The sequence below is a fragment of the Pagrus major genome, chromosome 13 (genome assembly GCF_040436345.1).
Source record: "Pagrus major chromosome 13, Pma_NU_1.0".
NCBI classification, from domain to species: Eukaryota; Metazoa; Chordata; class Actinopteri; order Spariformes; family Sparidae; genus Pagrus; species Pagrus major.
The window spans coordinates 1040260-1054268 of NC_133227.1; the positions used below are offsets into that span (position 1 = coordinate 1040260).

Genomic DNA, 14009 nt, shown 5'->3' on the forward strand with positions numbered 1-14009 from the left:
ATTACTTTTACATGAGATGAATCAGAATAAGCCGGCAAATGGATACAATTTTTTTTAGGTTTTTGCTAAAAATCAATTGTCTAACATGAGATGATGAGCTCAAAGTAACGAGTAGTAACCTATTTCTTTGTCGCTGCATAATTAGTAGAGCAATATAATTACTATTGTAATGAGTAATGTGTTCAAGTAAGTTTTTATGTTACTCTCCCAACACTGTTTTTAGGTGTCTAACATCTCCTGACTGCCCACAATCAGGTACAAAAAACATTTTCTAGCTAGCCAATGTTAACTAACAAACCTTAACTTTGCTATTAGTTAAAACATAAACAAAACAATCATTTTCGAATGCTAATTACTGTTAGCAACATTAGCTAGTGCACAAACCTGCAGATACCCAGTTAAAACAACTGTGATAAAGACAAACACAGCTTTCATCTTGATGTCCTTTTAATCACTTTGAGTGACATTTTTTTGGGAAGCACAGCACAACAAATATTTACTTTTTTTTTTAAAACTCGAACAAAGAACAGAAGACAGTGAGAACAGTGAAAACAGCACTCCCATGCATTTTGGCCACAAATTTAAAACGAAACAAAGAAAATTAAAAGAATCATCTACGTCTTGCTCAACTAACAATGAGCATCACCAACACAGATTTTAGACCAGAGAGATGAGTCACAGGCGTAAACAACTGACAAGACTGTGATTTTAAGCATGTATATGATACAGGAAATAAAAAAAAAATAGAGCAGCTCTAAAACTGTTATATGTAATGAAAGAGTCAAACCTCTTTGTTAAAATGTCATTAAATTAAAAGGTTAAAGCCATTTCCATCGCATTTCCTCGGTTTCACAACAGGCCTGGTGAAGGAAGTGAGCAACTAAATATCAGTCTTTTGTTTGGCTGCCATTTGATCAGATGAATCACTGGCCGCCCCTCTGCTGCCTCAGTCAGATATGCTGTTATCTCGCTGCTGGAAAAAGTCGGACACCAGTCAGAGACCAGCGGAAGACATTTTTAATCACCAGGCGGTCAATCATGACCGAGACCAAGTTCATCTGGCCAATTTTCGGATGTTATTGAGGAGTCTCCTGCTGTACTCCCTGTGGTCCACTGGTTGGACTTCCATTACGGTTACCTTCACTCGACTCTCATCCTGAGGAGGGAAGAAAAATCTTGAGTTAAGTGCAGCAATATCTGGTAAAGAGACATTTCTAACCTGCATGATCAGCATCATTCAAGAAAATCAAATGTTTGACGAGAATGTAGTGACTGAAACCAACACATGTGAATAGGTTTAAGTAGTAACCACCAGAACTTACTTACTTTAACTTGGTATGCATAGCTTGAGACATGACTGACACACTGACAGATGACTCACAAGGACTCGACATTTACATTAAATATAATAAATAGAGTTTTCTAGATATTGAGAAGTTACAATTTCTAGATTTCTGGTGAAATGTAGTGGGCCACCAAACACACAAGGCGGCTATCATGGAGGGTGCAAGTCCAAAAATGAATTAAAAATAGGATTATGTTGTTGATAATAAGAGGAAAATAGTGGTATACAGGGTCTTGACACCCAAAAATCAAGCATGACTACCACAACATCCAAAGCCATCTGTCACTACAATCTCGGATGTGACTTTTTAGCTACTTTTAGGCTGGTCAAGCATTAGCGAAAAAGCTAACGTGACATTTAAGCTGTGCTTGGCTTCGAATCGATTTGTAAAAGACAATCGGAGGACTAATTCAGAGCCATAAAACCAGTTAAACTATGGTACGCGGGCATGTTAAGAGCTGCCAAAGGTGCTTGCTCTTAACTTAATTGATAATAGTATAACGATGCCATTAAACCTCTTTATCTGATGTTGTAATTTCATACGACTTGACTTGTGACTTGCACGACCTGTGCAATGACTTGACCTGTATTGCCCGACTTATACCAGAAGTCTGTCGTCTGATGGTGGAAGCAGGTTCTGCAGTACTGAGCCGTCTATCTGCTGCTGGCTGGACTTTGTTGCCAGCTGACAAGCCTTCCTGTTGATCAGTGATCCCAATTTCTTTTAAACTACAGCACACCTTTCAAGATGTTTTCTTATGAGAGGAGAGAGCAAGGTCGGACTACACTGCCAGGTAAGTCCTTGTCTTTTCATTCATTCACACCAGAAATAAGAAGGCCATCTTGCATAGATATAATGAGATTTGAAATACCACACTGAATGCACTATACACAACAATGTACTGTATCAATCAATCTCCCATTTCTCCAGATTTCACAGTACAGTCTAATTTCAGTTCTTTTGGTTATCTCAAACTCTCTCTTTGAGCTATTTTCACAGGGAAAAATCTTCCCATCGATCGCTCTGTCTTCGCTATCTTTGACTAAATGTGATTTGCGGGAGAAAGAGGGTGAAATATGGAATTTTCTACCTCTAAAGGTCTACAAAAGCAAGATGTTAAATCTGTGTTTATGTTTGCTTTAATAAACAAGAAAAACAGTGATACAATTGTGTTTTACTTGGGGCTCATTGGTGGAATTTAAAAGATAATGCAGATTTCCTATGCCACATACGTGTGACACGTGTGACACGTTTCACATTAAATATGATCAAATGATGCAGTGGTTTCTCATGAAGACATAAAGCCAAAATCTCATTTCTATTATAATCACGGTCTCTATATAAGAAGGTTTAATCCAGAGACTATTCATTAATCAATTAGCAATTCAGCAGGCGTAACCAGCATCAAGGATTTAACATTTGCCTTTTGATTCAACATCTCTATTAGTATTTTCAATTTGCATCTACCTGAGGATAGCAGGCAAATTAAACAATACGGGGGGCCGTCGGGACAAAGGTGCCACTTCACAAAAGGTGACAACTTATTTAGAAAATAATGGTCTTCCAAAGGACTGGGGAACTGTGAGAAACAAGGCTTATTAATTGAATGTGCGTTCACTAATATTCCAATCACATCAGCAGAAAACAATTACTCCGTGGCCTAACACTCACCCCTATTCTCTAACCCAATTTCAGACGGTGGGGTTCTTCCCTGAGGAATTAAACAGCACAACTCCTGGATGTTGACACACATTCACACCCAAACACACACCTCTTACTGATGCCACAACCCAAAGTGAATTAATGAGTCACTGTACTGTACCGAACAATAAAATTACATTAAGCCGAGGATCCCTGCTGAGAAATTTGCATAATGAAGCTGTAAATCTGTGATACACAGATGGGTTACATGTGAAGGAGAATTACATTAAATTTACAGCTATACCTTCAGCTTCCAGACATGATAGTGTTGTGGCTCTGTGGTAAGCTATCTCTGACAGCTGGTCTGTTGTATCTATCTAAATGCTGTGAAGCATTTTGGGCTTCATGTCTGCATAGAAAGATGCTTTATAAATGAAAATGTGCATAATATTAGTGGTTCATATGCTGTTTGATAAAATACTTCACTGGGGAGGCCTGTTCCTGTTTTTGTCCAGATAATGTTCTGTGCATGTATAACAGAGAGAAAATTAGCTTATCTCCTGTAACGGCGGTGTAGTTACTATCCATCCATCAAGAAATACATGACCTTGCGTTGAACACTATGTTGGTCCGTCACAAAACAATGTATACACGAGATGTCATTCTTATTACACACTGTGCATTTCAAAGCAGGGCAGCGCTATATGGTAAAACAAAATATTGTGAATATTTTTATAGATATTGCGATATGATTCATGATTGATCATTTGTGCATCACAAATTCTTATTTTCACTCCAATAAAAACGTATTCATGATGATGATGTGCCATTAGTTGGGGTCCGTACCAAACAAACGTGTTTTCTTACAGCTGGAGAACAAGCATTGTGGGCCAGGAAATCTCTGCAGCACTTCATTATAATGCTGTTAATGTCACACATTTTAACTTTATCAAAAAATTGCAGCTTCTTGCAAATTGAATATTGCATTTGGCCATACTGCAATTTAAATAATATTGCGATTTCTATTTATCTCATCAAACCTATAAGTTAGCACCATTGTTAAATGTGACATTACAGACAAACAGAGAAACAGCCCTTATTACAATGTGACAGCCATAATATCTTAACAACCCTACAAGCTACACTTCTGTCAAGTTAAATTAACATTCCCGTCTCAAGAAAAACACAATGAACTTCATCAAAAGTATACTGTATTGTTAATTGTTCATTTATTCACCCACGCTGTCGTAAGTGCTTATTATCAGATCCAAGTTAGAGAAGTCAAAGAAATAATTAGAGCGTTCTCCATCAGCCACATAAGAATCTTCTCAATCCCTTTTCACATGCTCAGTGACAGTGAAATGACCTGACTGTGATGTTGACGAGGCCTGCTAGGAGTGTTGATTTTTTGAAGATGTAAAGTGAGTGTGTGGCTCTCAACAGCCTGTCTGTTAACATAAGTCAGGAAAAACAGGTCCCCTCTGACATCAGTGTATTCACTGAGGCAAAATCTATTAATTCACTACAGACAGACAGATGCACAGCTATATACACACACGTTCAAAGCCACACACACACACACACCTATTTATACATCCACATACATTACTAAAACACTATATTATCACGGACCTAACACAAACAACCATCCAGCGTGGAATAGATTCACTCTACACTGTATATTGCATTGTCTAGATAATGCATTGTCACTGGTTGGGAATCAGATGCACTTTCCCAAATTCTACTTGCATTCATTACCTTAGATTGTCTCTTAAACAAATGCAAATGTTTAACATTTTATGTGAAAAATGCACTTATCTGTGCTCAGTAAATTCAATCCCTGCAGTCCAAATCTGATCTTCAACATCATTTAAATTCCATTAACTCCACCTGAGACGGAGTGAGGCGGGCCTGAAATTTGCCGCACAAGTGTCTGATTAAATGCACACTCTCCTGCCTCTGTGGGGCTCCACCTTAATGAAACATGATTTTTACATCATACGGCGTTTTTTGGAAGCTGGTTTGAAGATAAGCTAAGATTGATCTGCTTTAGGGTGAATATCATAAGCTATCGAAGTGGAAAATGTGACATTTCTATCTTTCTGACAGCATTACTGGTAATTAGTGGTCATTGCTGCGGAGATTTTACATTCCAACATCTAGTTAACCCATTCTTTCTCAATAACAGTTGCCTAAACATTTGCCTTCCTATGTGGACAAAGATTACAAAACAACTCCATCAAAAGTAAAAACTACCTCTGGAGCTCTGGACACACACAGACTACAGCATCGATAAGTGGCCAGTATGTTTCAAAACAGGCACTTACTGGATCGAACATTGTCTCAATCCCTCTCCCTACCACATCTTTCCAATGCCTGAATTGCGAGGTCTGCCTCCGACAATGTCTTACTTTCAGAAATTGACAATATATAACAATCAGGTCTCTATCACGTAGGGTTTAGCCAGGTGACCAGAGGTGAGAAAAGTAGGCCAGGAACTTGGACTTCTCCCTTTAACTCCCCATTTTCATTTTATTCTATTTGTCCTATTTTGTGTGCACCACAGAGTGCAACATTTTGAAAGTCACCCATCTCAAAATGTGTGCCTTTATCCCAACAAACATCACATCTCACTCCTCTTTATGACGGTCTGCTTTTCACACCATCTTCAAGTTTGGCTGTTGGGAACAACTAGAATCACTTTTGCCTTCTAAGTACAAACAAATTGACTGATTGGAAATATGTATGTATTTTTGTATTTAATAATATATGTTATTTGTGTTAATTTGTATAAAGTCATATTTCATAATAATTCCCATTTCTATGGCATATAAATTAATCATCTAAGTACTGTGTTGCATGTAACTTTTGAATGTAATTAATTTTTTTTATTTTGGTCTTTATCTGTTTCCACTTTAAACTGCTTCTTGGATTATTCTAACATGAATTTCCCTTCTGGTGATCAATTAAGTTTCGAATCACTATATCAATAATTAAGTAGGTACATTTATATGAAAATGTTAATTACTTCAACTTTTAACAAATCTTTTAAACACTTCAGGAAGTCACGTTAAAAAAATCCTAAAAAAAATAAAATAATCTGAAAATCAAGAGAAGCAGTGCTGCACCACTACAATCTCCTACTGTCTAACAGTTGTGGTTTAATATCTATAGTTGATAGAAGAGAATACTTTGAAGATTTGAGCGCATTGTGCTTGTTAAGTCTAAAAATCTGTAGTTTGTTATCTCCTGTCAGCCCTAAAATAATACAAATTTGTGTTGATATGGAAGAGAAGTTCAAACAGCAACTTTAAAATATGAGCTCAGTTGTTCTTTCTATCTGCTTGTTCCTGTTATGAAAAAAAGCACACATTTTGTATCTTCATTAATCTTGGTAAGCTCTGACATTTCATTACATTGTTCTATTTTTATGAAAACACCAAGATAGATGCCTGATCTTTTTGTCTAACAAGTCTATGGGAAAGAACTGAGGCTGAGGTAGAAAGGCGCACTGAACAAGTGAATCACAGACTCTCTCTCCGTTCTGTGCTCGTCTTTTTGAATCACAAGCTTTGACACAAAAACAGTCAACTTTGACGAACACCCGCTGAAAATAAATTCTGAACGCACTGAGAAGCCTTGTGTAGTGTATGAATCTGCTCAGAGATCATTATCTCTTTCCTGTGAAATACTGAAATGATCAGTCCTACATTGCTCCTGTTGGGCTTCAGATCAATTCTCGAACCTTCCTACAAAACATTACAAAAATGTGACAGTGACTGAATGAATGAATTAAGAAGGTACAGAAAAGTTAGAGTCATGATTTTGTAACTAGACGGCGATCTTGACATCAATTCTCAGAAATGTCAGCAACACCTGTTCAGCATGTTTTTGCTGTTTCACATACAGTTTAGTATCAACTTTGATGCGGGATCATAAGTGAGTTTTCTTCCTAATCAATTTATAGCTGTAAGTGACTTCCAATTTTTAATGTTAAATGAATTAACACATTAGATATTTGCACAGTTATAGCTGTACGTTTGTCCGGGGTGTAACGCTAAACATCGTCTGTCTCACTCTCTTTGGCTTATTGTGCCTTGTTATGCAATGCATGAATGTGTTTGTATGTTAAACTGATTTGGCGCATGTAATGTAAAGCTTGTCATATTTCTAACCTGCACTATTTGTTTTGGATGAACCCATGACTCTTTCTGTAATGTAAATGTTGTGCTCCAAACTGGTAAAGCTGTTAAAAGGGAAATCATCATTATGTTGTTTGTTCTGACACTCTTCTGCATTGTGGGCTGCAATGAAAATTGCAGCCTGCAGCATCTGCTAGTGATGGTTTAAAATTAGACTCCAACTATGCATTTGTGTGGAAAAGACTGAATAACAATACTTTCTCTACACTCTCTGTAATCCTTCATTGAAAAGGCTTTAAATTATCTTCCAGTCTCTGAAAAACGGCTTGTGAACTCCGCATTCCTCGTAGGTTTTCTTGAGGTCAGGACACAGACCGTTCAGAGCTCATCCTACATCTCAATCATTCCACTCAGACTCTTGGTATGTGCCCCAAGTAGCAAATTAGCCTCTGAAAAATGAAGCTAATTAGGCTTAGACAGACAATAGCTAAATGCTAATTAGTGCCTAATTAAAAGAAATGAATCCACAGCTGTATTTGTTTTGTGTTATCCAAAGTGCACTGGCTACATAACAACTCCCTTGTCACTGTGATACTAATTGAAATGATTTTGGATTCATGTTGTGTGACTGACATTGTGTTGTGATTATACTGCACTTTGCGCGTCTTGTTTTGTGGCTTCACGTACTTTGGATAGCAGTTTAGTGAGCTATAATAACTGATGAGGATTTGTTGTTACACATTCACAGATGGCATGTAGCTCATTAAATAAAACAAGGCAATGTATCAACCTTTAATACCAGGAGTTAATATAGACAGTGTATGTTCACTTTTTCTGTTCTACAGTGAAGCTCCTTGTACTTTTTTTATGCTATTTACTATTTGGAAAGCATCGGCCTGCCTGAAACCAGCTCATCTTAAAGGTTACTGCTGATAAGTAAATAATTTGTGACAATAAAAACACTAAACCTGTAAACAGAGACAGGAGTAGACTCACTTAAAAGTCATTTCCTGCACCTGTGTCACATTGGTTTTGCCATGGCCCGCTCCTTTTAGGAGACTAACGTCAGGTCTATTAACTCCAAAGGGAAAAGTAAGCTTGATCAAAGATTATGAATGTTTCTTTTGCCCCATAGTAACCAAAGTAAATGTTGGACCCATTTTTTTTCACAAGCCACATATCTTCTCATCAATCTGACACAAGGCCAAATCCCAAAACACCCCTTGCCCTTAGCGCTTAGCTCTACCTCTCCATTTTGAGAGTTCGCACCTAGGGTTGGATGTCCCGATTCTTGCTGGGATAGAAGGGTAGAGCGATGGGTAAGGTTATAAAAACTCAATGTATTATGTCCTTTTCTTTATAACAAGCATAAAACAATCGCTACTAGTTTGCTGATGTCTCGATAGCTAACTACCTAGCTGGAGTTACATTGTTATTTGCTGATTTGTGCATGACAGTCCTGCATTTTAATCTATTTCACAGTTGCATTCCCCAAATTTGAAGGCATATGATGCAAGAAATTTAATTAAAGTCCAGCAGTGAAGTTGCTACAGTTGGTACCGCTCGGGTTGCTTATGTTAGCTTATAAAGCAACGCTAGTGGCCAGTTAATGGAGACGTGTCTTTTTTATTTGATGACTTGATTGATAGTGTGAGGTTGGGAACTAATTGCCAGCGTCCATGCTTTTCTGTCTCCATCAGATAAATGGCAAATAGCCAAATGTGGTAATACCACAATTGCCACAGTAACGCACATTAGAAATGTCCCGTCAACGACAACTGTTGACGTATGAGAGTCTTGATGGGTTAGCCCATTTCATAGGGGAGATTTTAACCACTATCCCTTCTAACTCTGTTCTGAGGGGTGAGGGGGCACTCAGAAAAATGATGGGAAGAGATAAAAATTGGAAATGGGATTGAGCCTAAAATGGCACTTTTAAGACAGACAGTTAGCTTTATTCTAGACCCGTCTCTGTCTCAGCAACATACTTATCATGGATGAGTCATATTATAATAAGTAATATCTGGAACGAGCATATAAAGAAGGCAGATAAAAACAGGTGGCAAAATAAGGTGCCAACATTCATTTTGTACTAATTCGAGTGTTGGTTTGTTTTGACATGGACAAAAAATAGACCGTCAGTAATGTGTGAGTTTTACAAAATGCCTAATTAGGATGGCCCACTTAGGCGATAGGAAGCATTCACCATTTCATACCATTGGCACAGCTTGTAACGCGTCATCATTTGTTATAGACCATCTCTGCTGTAAACTTTGCCATCGCTTCATGTTGCAACCAACATTCTGTATTTGTCACCAGACAACTTGTCAGAGGACAGACAGAGGATTTGCTCCATGGATCTGACACAAACAGAATCCCTAAATGCTGCAATTTCCAATTACAATTTCAAACTGAACTGTGCCCATTGTGATATGAAAGACACTTCTTTTACACACTAATACAGACACACTACCACAGCTAAGTTCTACTTACTGTGGCTGGTTCCCACTTTTCTGTTAGATTGTGAAATTGACCCTAAATGAGACCATTTACTGTTTTTACAACAATGCCACTTGTTTGCAATACTGGTTATTTTGAAAGGCCCTTTTTCCGGCACCATTATTATAGTTTGGGAGGAATAAAAATGCCTGCTGGTGTATTTGTTCAGAACACTGATAAGACAGCTGTTTGTAACAGACATGCACTAGCCAATCAGGGTCGAGTATTCCTGCGAGGCAGAGATCGCTGAAAGAAATAATATCTCACAGCTTGCAGGACAATGATGAGCGCTATTGTATGTCATTATCGTCTGCTTTTTTATTCCTGGGAAACTAAATTGCATCGCATTGTATCAAATTCCACTGTGCTCCCATTTAGAGCTACTTACATTGTACGTCTCCAGTTTGACTCTGTTTTTAAAGATGTGAGTTGTGAAGTTGGCTTTCTGGAAGACTTCATCAAATGCAGCCTCGTCCTTGGGAACACACACGCACACGCACACACACACACACACACACACACACACACACACACACACACACACACACACACACACAAAACAAGATAGATATTAAGTCATGGCCAGTGGTTTACAGGAAGATGTCTGTTAAAGTTTGACGTCCTAGAAAAAATGTACAGGCAATTGCCAGGTGTGAACAAACTAGTTTAAAGAGAACTGTGTGTGGTAGTACACGATATATAGGTTTATGTGTGTGTCTCACTGTTTCTCTTAGCTCTCCCAACGTTTCTGCACTTTGACCTAACAGGACCTCAGCTGTCTCCTGGAAGCATGTCACCCACTGGTTATCCCCGAAGTCTGCCAAGTTCGCCTGAGAGTCAGACAGACAGGGATGAAGGGGGGGGTTACAAGATTATGTATGTATGAGTGCATGAAAGACATTATTTCTCAAAGTCAGCTGCATATGCAACAAATATGCCTTAATGATGTGCACTGTATGCACTTACAGAAAGTAGGAGTCTGTATTTGAAGTTTGGGAAGTCTCTGTTACACTTCTCGCAGCGGTACAGTCCGTCCTGCTGGTCTATCACTTTCTTGTTGCAGTCTGCAGATGGACAGGCCTGGTACAGACAATTCTCCTTTCGAGTGTACACCACTGTCGCTATGCAGTTGAAATAATCCGCCTGAGAAGAGAGAAGAAAATGGAATGGTGCAATTTGAACATCTTTTTCAATTTTCTTTCTTTTTTTTTTTTTTTTACATATTTTTACCTTCACTTATTGACAGGACAGGATTGAGATGTGACAGGAAATGGGATGAGAGACGAGTAGGTGTTGAGCCCTTCCACAATCACTAGTTTACATGCACAGCACTTTTCCACTATTATTCAGAATATGACAATATTCTAAATTTGATACAGGTCATGTAAACAGCATATTCTGTTTGGATATTCTGGACTAGGCCTCATTTTCCGATCACGACATGCAGGATATGGTAAGCAACATGTTGATGAATTTCATCAACATGCGGGATATGCCGATATTTTTTAGGTTCAGGAGCATTCTTTGAATATGTAAACAACGCATTCAGAAACTGTGCCCCTCAATTGGGGCTTTTATGCCCTGTGTATTGTCATGGATGCAGTGTCAACAGTTCGCAAGGCTGGGGTAGAGATTCATGCACAAAAGACATTATGAAAGACTTTGATATCAACAGGTTTTTCAATGTGTGCAAAAATCATTAACGCCGACCTTTTCAAGATGGTGATGGAATGAATGAAAGAGGAAGGTTGTGTGCGCATGGTTGAATATGTCTGCCATTTGTGGCAAAAGTCTTAATATGATGCAAAATGGCACAAGCAGCTTCAGCAGCTCCACTTTTCCACGTTCTGACGTGATAAACGACATGATAGGGTACATTAATTAGAGTATGCACAGCTGCATGACAACTGGGATATTAGAGGAATATTCATTTTAATTAGCCATGTCAACAGCTTGGTATGAATATTGTCTTCTTTGGAATAAGGGCAAAAAACAGGCTATTTTGTGCATGTAAATGTAGTCACTATCTAACCTGGAAACCAAGTTACATACTGGAAAAATCTTCCAAAGAAAGAAAGAAAAAGAAGAAAAAGAAAAGACAAATCAACCTTAAACACTACAATTCAATTATGGACAGTGTTTGCTCTGTATAGACAATGTGAAGGTGGCTGTTCAAATGTCATGCCACCCTAACCAAATCCTGTACAAACATCTTTCAAGACCATGTCATTAAATGCATCACTTTGGAAACTGGTGCTGCAACAGTGAAATAATTCCTGCTGGAGCTGTGAGAAAAGACAATGCAGCAGAATGATTCAGCGGCTAATTAACACTGGCTCTCAACAGCATAATTCAAGTCAGTAAAACTGGTAAATTGACAGAATACAGAACAACTACTAGAGGAAAAAGGAACTGATGACAGGAGTCAGAGCACCAGGGTTAATAGATCATCCAGTTCCCCTGTTTAACTGGCTGCTCTCTCTTTTGAGTGTGTTGGTGCTTGCTGCAGACGTTAAAAGCATGAACATTACTGCAGCTTGTCCTATTGACTGCCTTATAGTTGCCTTGTTTCATTCAAATTTCAGAACATACCCATCTGTTTCTTTTTTTGGACTTGAGCGAAACTGTGTTACCAAGACATTTTTTTAGTTGCATTCCTAATGTGAAGAGTTCAGGCCCACACCGCTCATGTAGAGGCATAAGACAGCTTCTCGTTTCAGGCTCTATGTGTAGGGCCACGTGGCATATGTATATTGTAAATAAACCAGCCAAAAGCACCTGGGACTACTCTAGTTATGCACTTGCAACAGATAATTGTGTGCTTCTTCACTTAAAAATTCTTATAAGGACATAGTAATTTACATGAAAACAGAGGGCCTTGAACCTGGCACATTTTATAAACTTATTTTCCTCTTGAAATCAAGTAAAGCTTCAGCAGGTCCTGGTAGAGGTGCCATCTTTCTCTCATTTGATCCTGATGAAGTGGATCCTCTCTTTCCATCTGTACACGTCAGTACATTAACAGGATATAATCAGGTGTGATTTCACAGACTTTAAAAATGCATATTTGTGTGAAAGGAGAGAACAATGCTAAGCATTGCAAAGATAATTTTAAAGGTGCACAATGAATGCACCGGAAGGAGGCATCTCATCAAAGCGTTTGTTATGTAGGAGGCTGCATCTTGGTAGATGAACAAGACGCCAGGTGGCTCAGGCCGTAAGAACACAATGAGTAATCACTAGTCCACAGTACAAGAGTCAAAATCGCATAACGGTGGTCGGGTACAATGAACAATTTGAAGATGCTTCAAAGTCTTTTTAGATTACGTAAAGGTAATCTAGGTTTCCTGGCCACCATAACACGTTTCTAGAGGATTGCAAAAACTCTTACCAAGTATATTTGTCTATATTTCTAGTCAAAAATATCTCGCTACACTACTCAAGCTAATGTAGGACACAATCACATTGAAGAAGCATTTCACTGAGATAAGTGACACTTTTCACTTGTTCCATTGGCAGATATTTTTTTGAATTATTACAAGCTACAAAACTGACAATAACTGATAAAACCTTGCCTGGTCTAGTGAATCACAGTTAAACCCACTATGGTCAACAGAGCGTGTTATGGTAACAACTGTACGGGCCATGTTCATTCATTCGTGACCACCATATAGCTTCAGGTGATGGGTACTGCATACAAGATAATGCCAAAATCAATACAGAACACGTGCAGAAATGTTTCCTTACACTGCTGTGATATTAGTCCCATTAAACAGCTCTGGAACTTTAAAACGAAACATTTACTCATCAAACCTTTTGGTGAATAATCTTGGGTTGATGCTCTGTTCTCATCCAAATGGCAGTAGTATTCATTTGGCATTTTCTTGTGTTATCATTACTGGTATTTATAAACTCTGAAGCACACAACAAATGTCATGAAACTAAAGCCCATCAATCAGAAGTGAGGGGGAAAAAACAACTTAAGAGGCGAGGAGTAGCCAAAGTGCTCCGTCTGGTGCACGCAGTACATCCTTCAACAGTTTAAAGAATGCGAATATGCTGCTTAGAGTGCAAAGAGAAGCATTAAATAAAATAAAAATAAACTAAGATCAAACTTGGCGTCATCGGTAAAACTGTTGCCAACAAGTCAGTCCAGCTGGTAGATGCATGCTGTTTACACATCTCTATTTGACTTCCAAACAATCTTGGAACAGTTTAAAAAGAGAGCAGAGGGAGTTTGAGAATTCTATGCATAATAGATGTGAGATTAGACGAATCTCTCTCTCTCTCCCTCTCTAATACATAAATTGTGCTAATGTACGCACACACACACACACACAAACAAACAAACACACACACACACAACCAGCACACAGACACA

At 38.4% G+C, this 14009-nt stretch overlaps 1 protein-coding gene across 1 annotated transcript in view; it reads right to left on the bottom strand.

The window, feature by feature from the left end:
* Positions 1-429: 429 nt before the first annotated feature.
* The window catches only part of LOC141007565 (replication protein A 70 kDa DNA-binding subunit-like), a 43489-nt gene continuing 29909 nt past the window's right edge, over positions 430-14009 (bottom strand). The window contains exons 14-17 of the mRNA XM_073479928.1: positions 10595-10771; positions 10351-10458; positions 10017-10103; positions 430-1156 (exon numbers count right to left, since the gene is read on the bottom strand). Coding sequence (XP_073336029.1) covers positions 1055-1156; positions 10017-10103; positions 10351-10458; positions 10595-10771 — 474 coding nt within the window. The 3' untranslated portion in view covers positions 430-1054. The remainder of the gene's footprint in view (positions 1157-10016; positions 10104-10350; positions 10459-10594; positions 10772-14009) is intronic.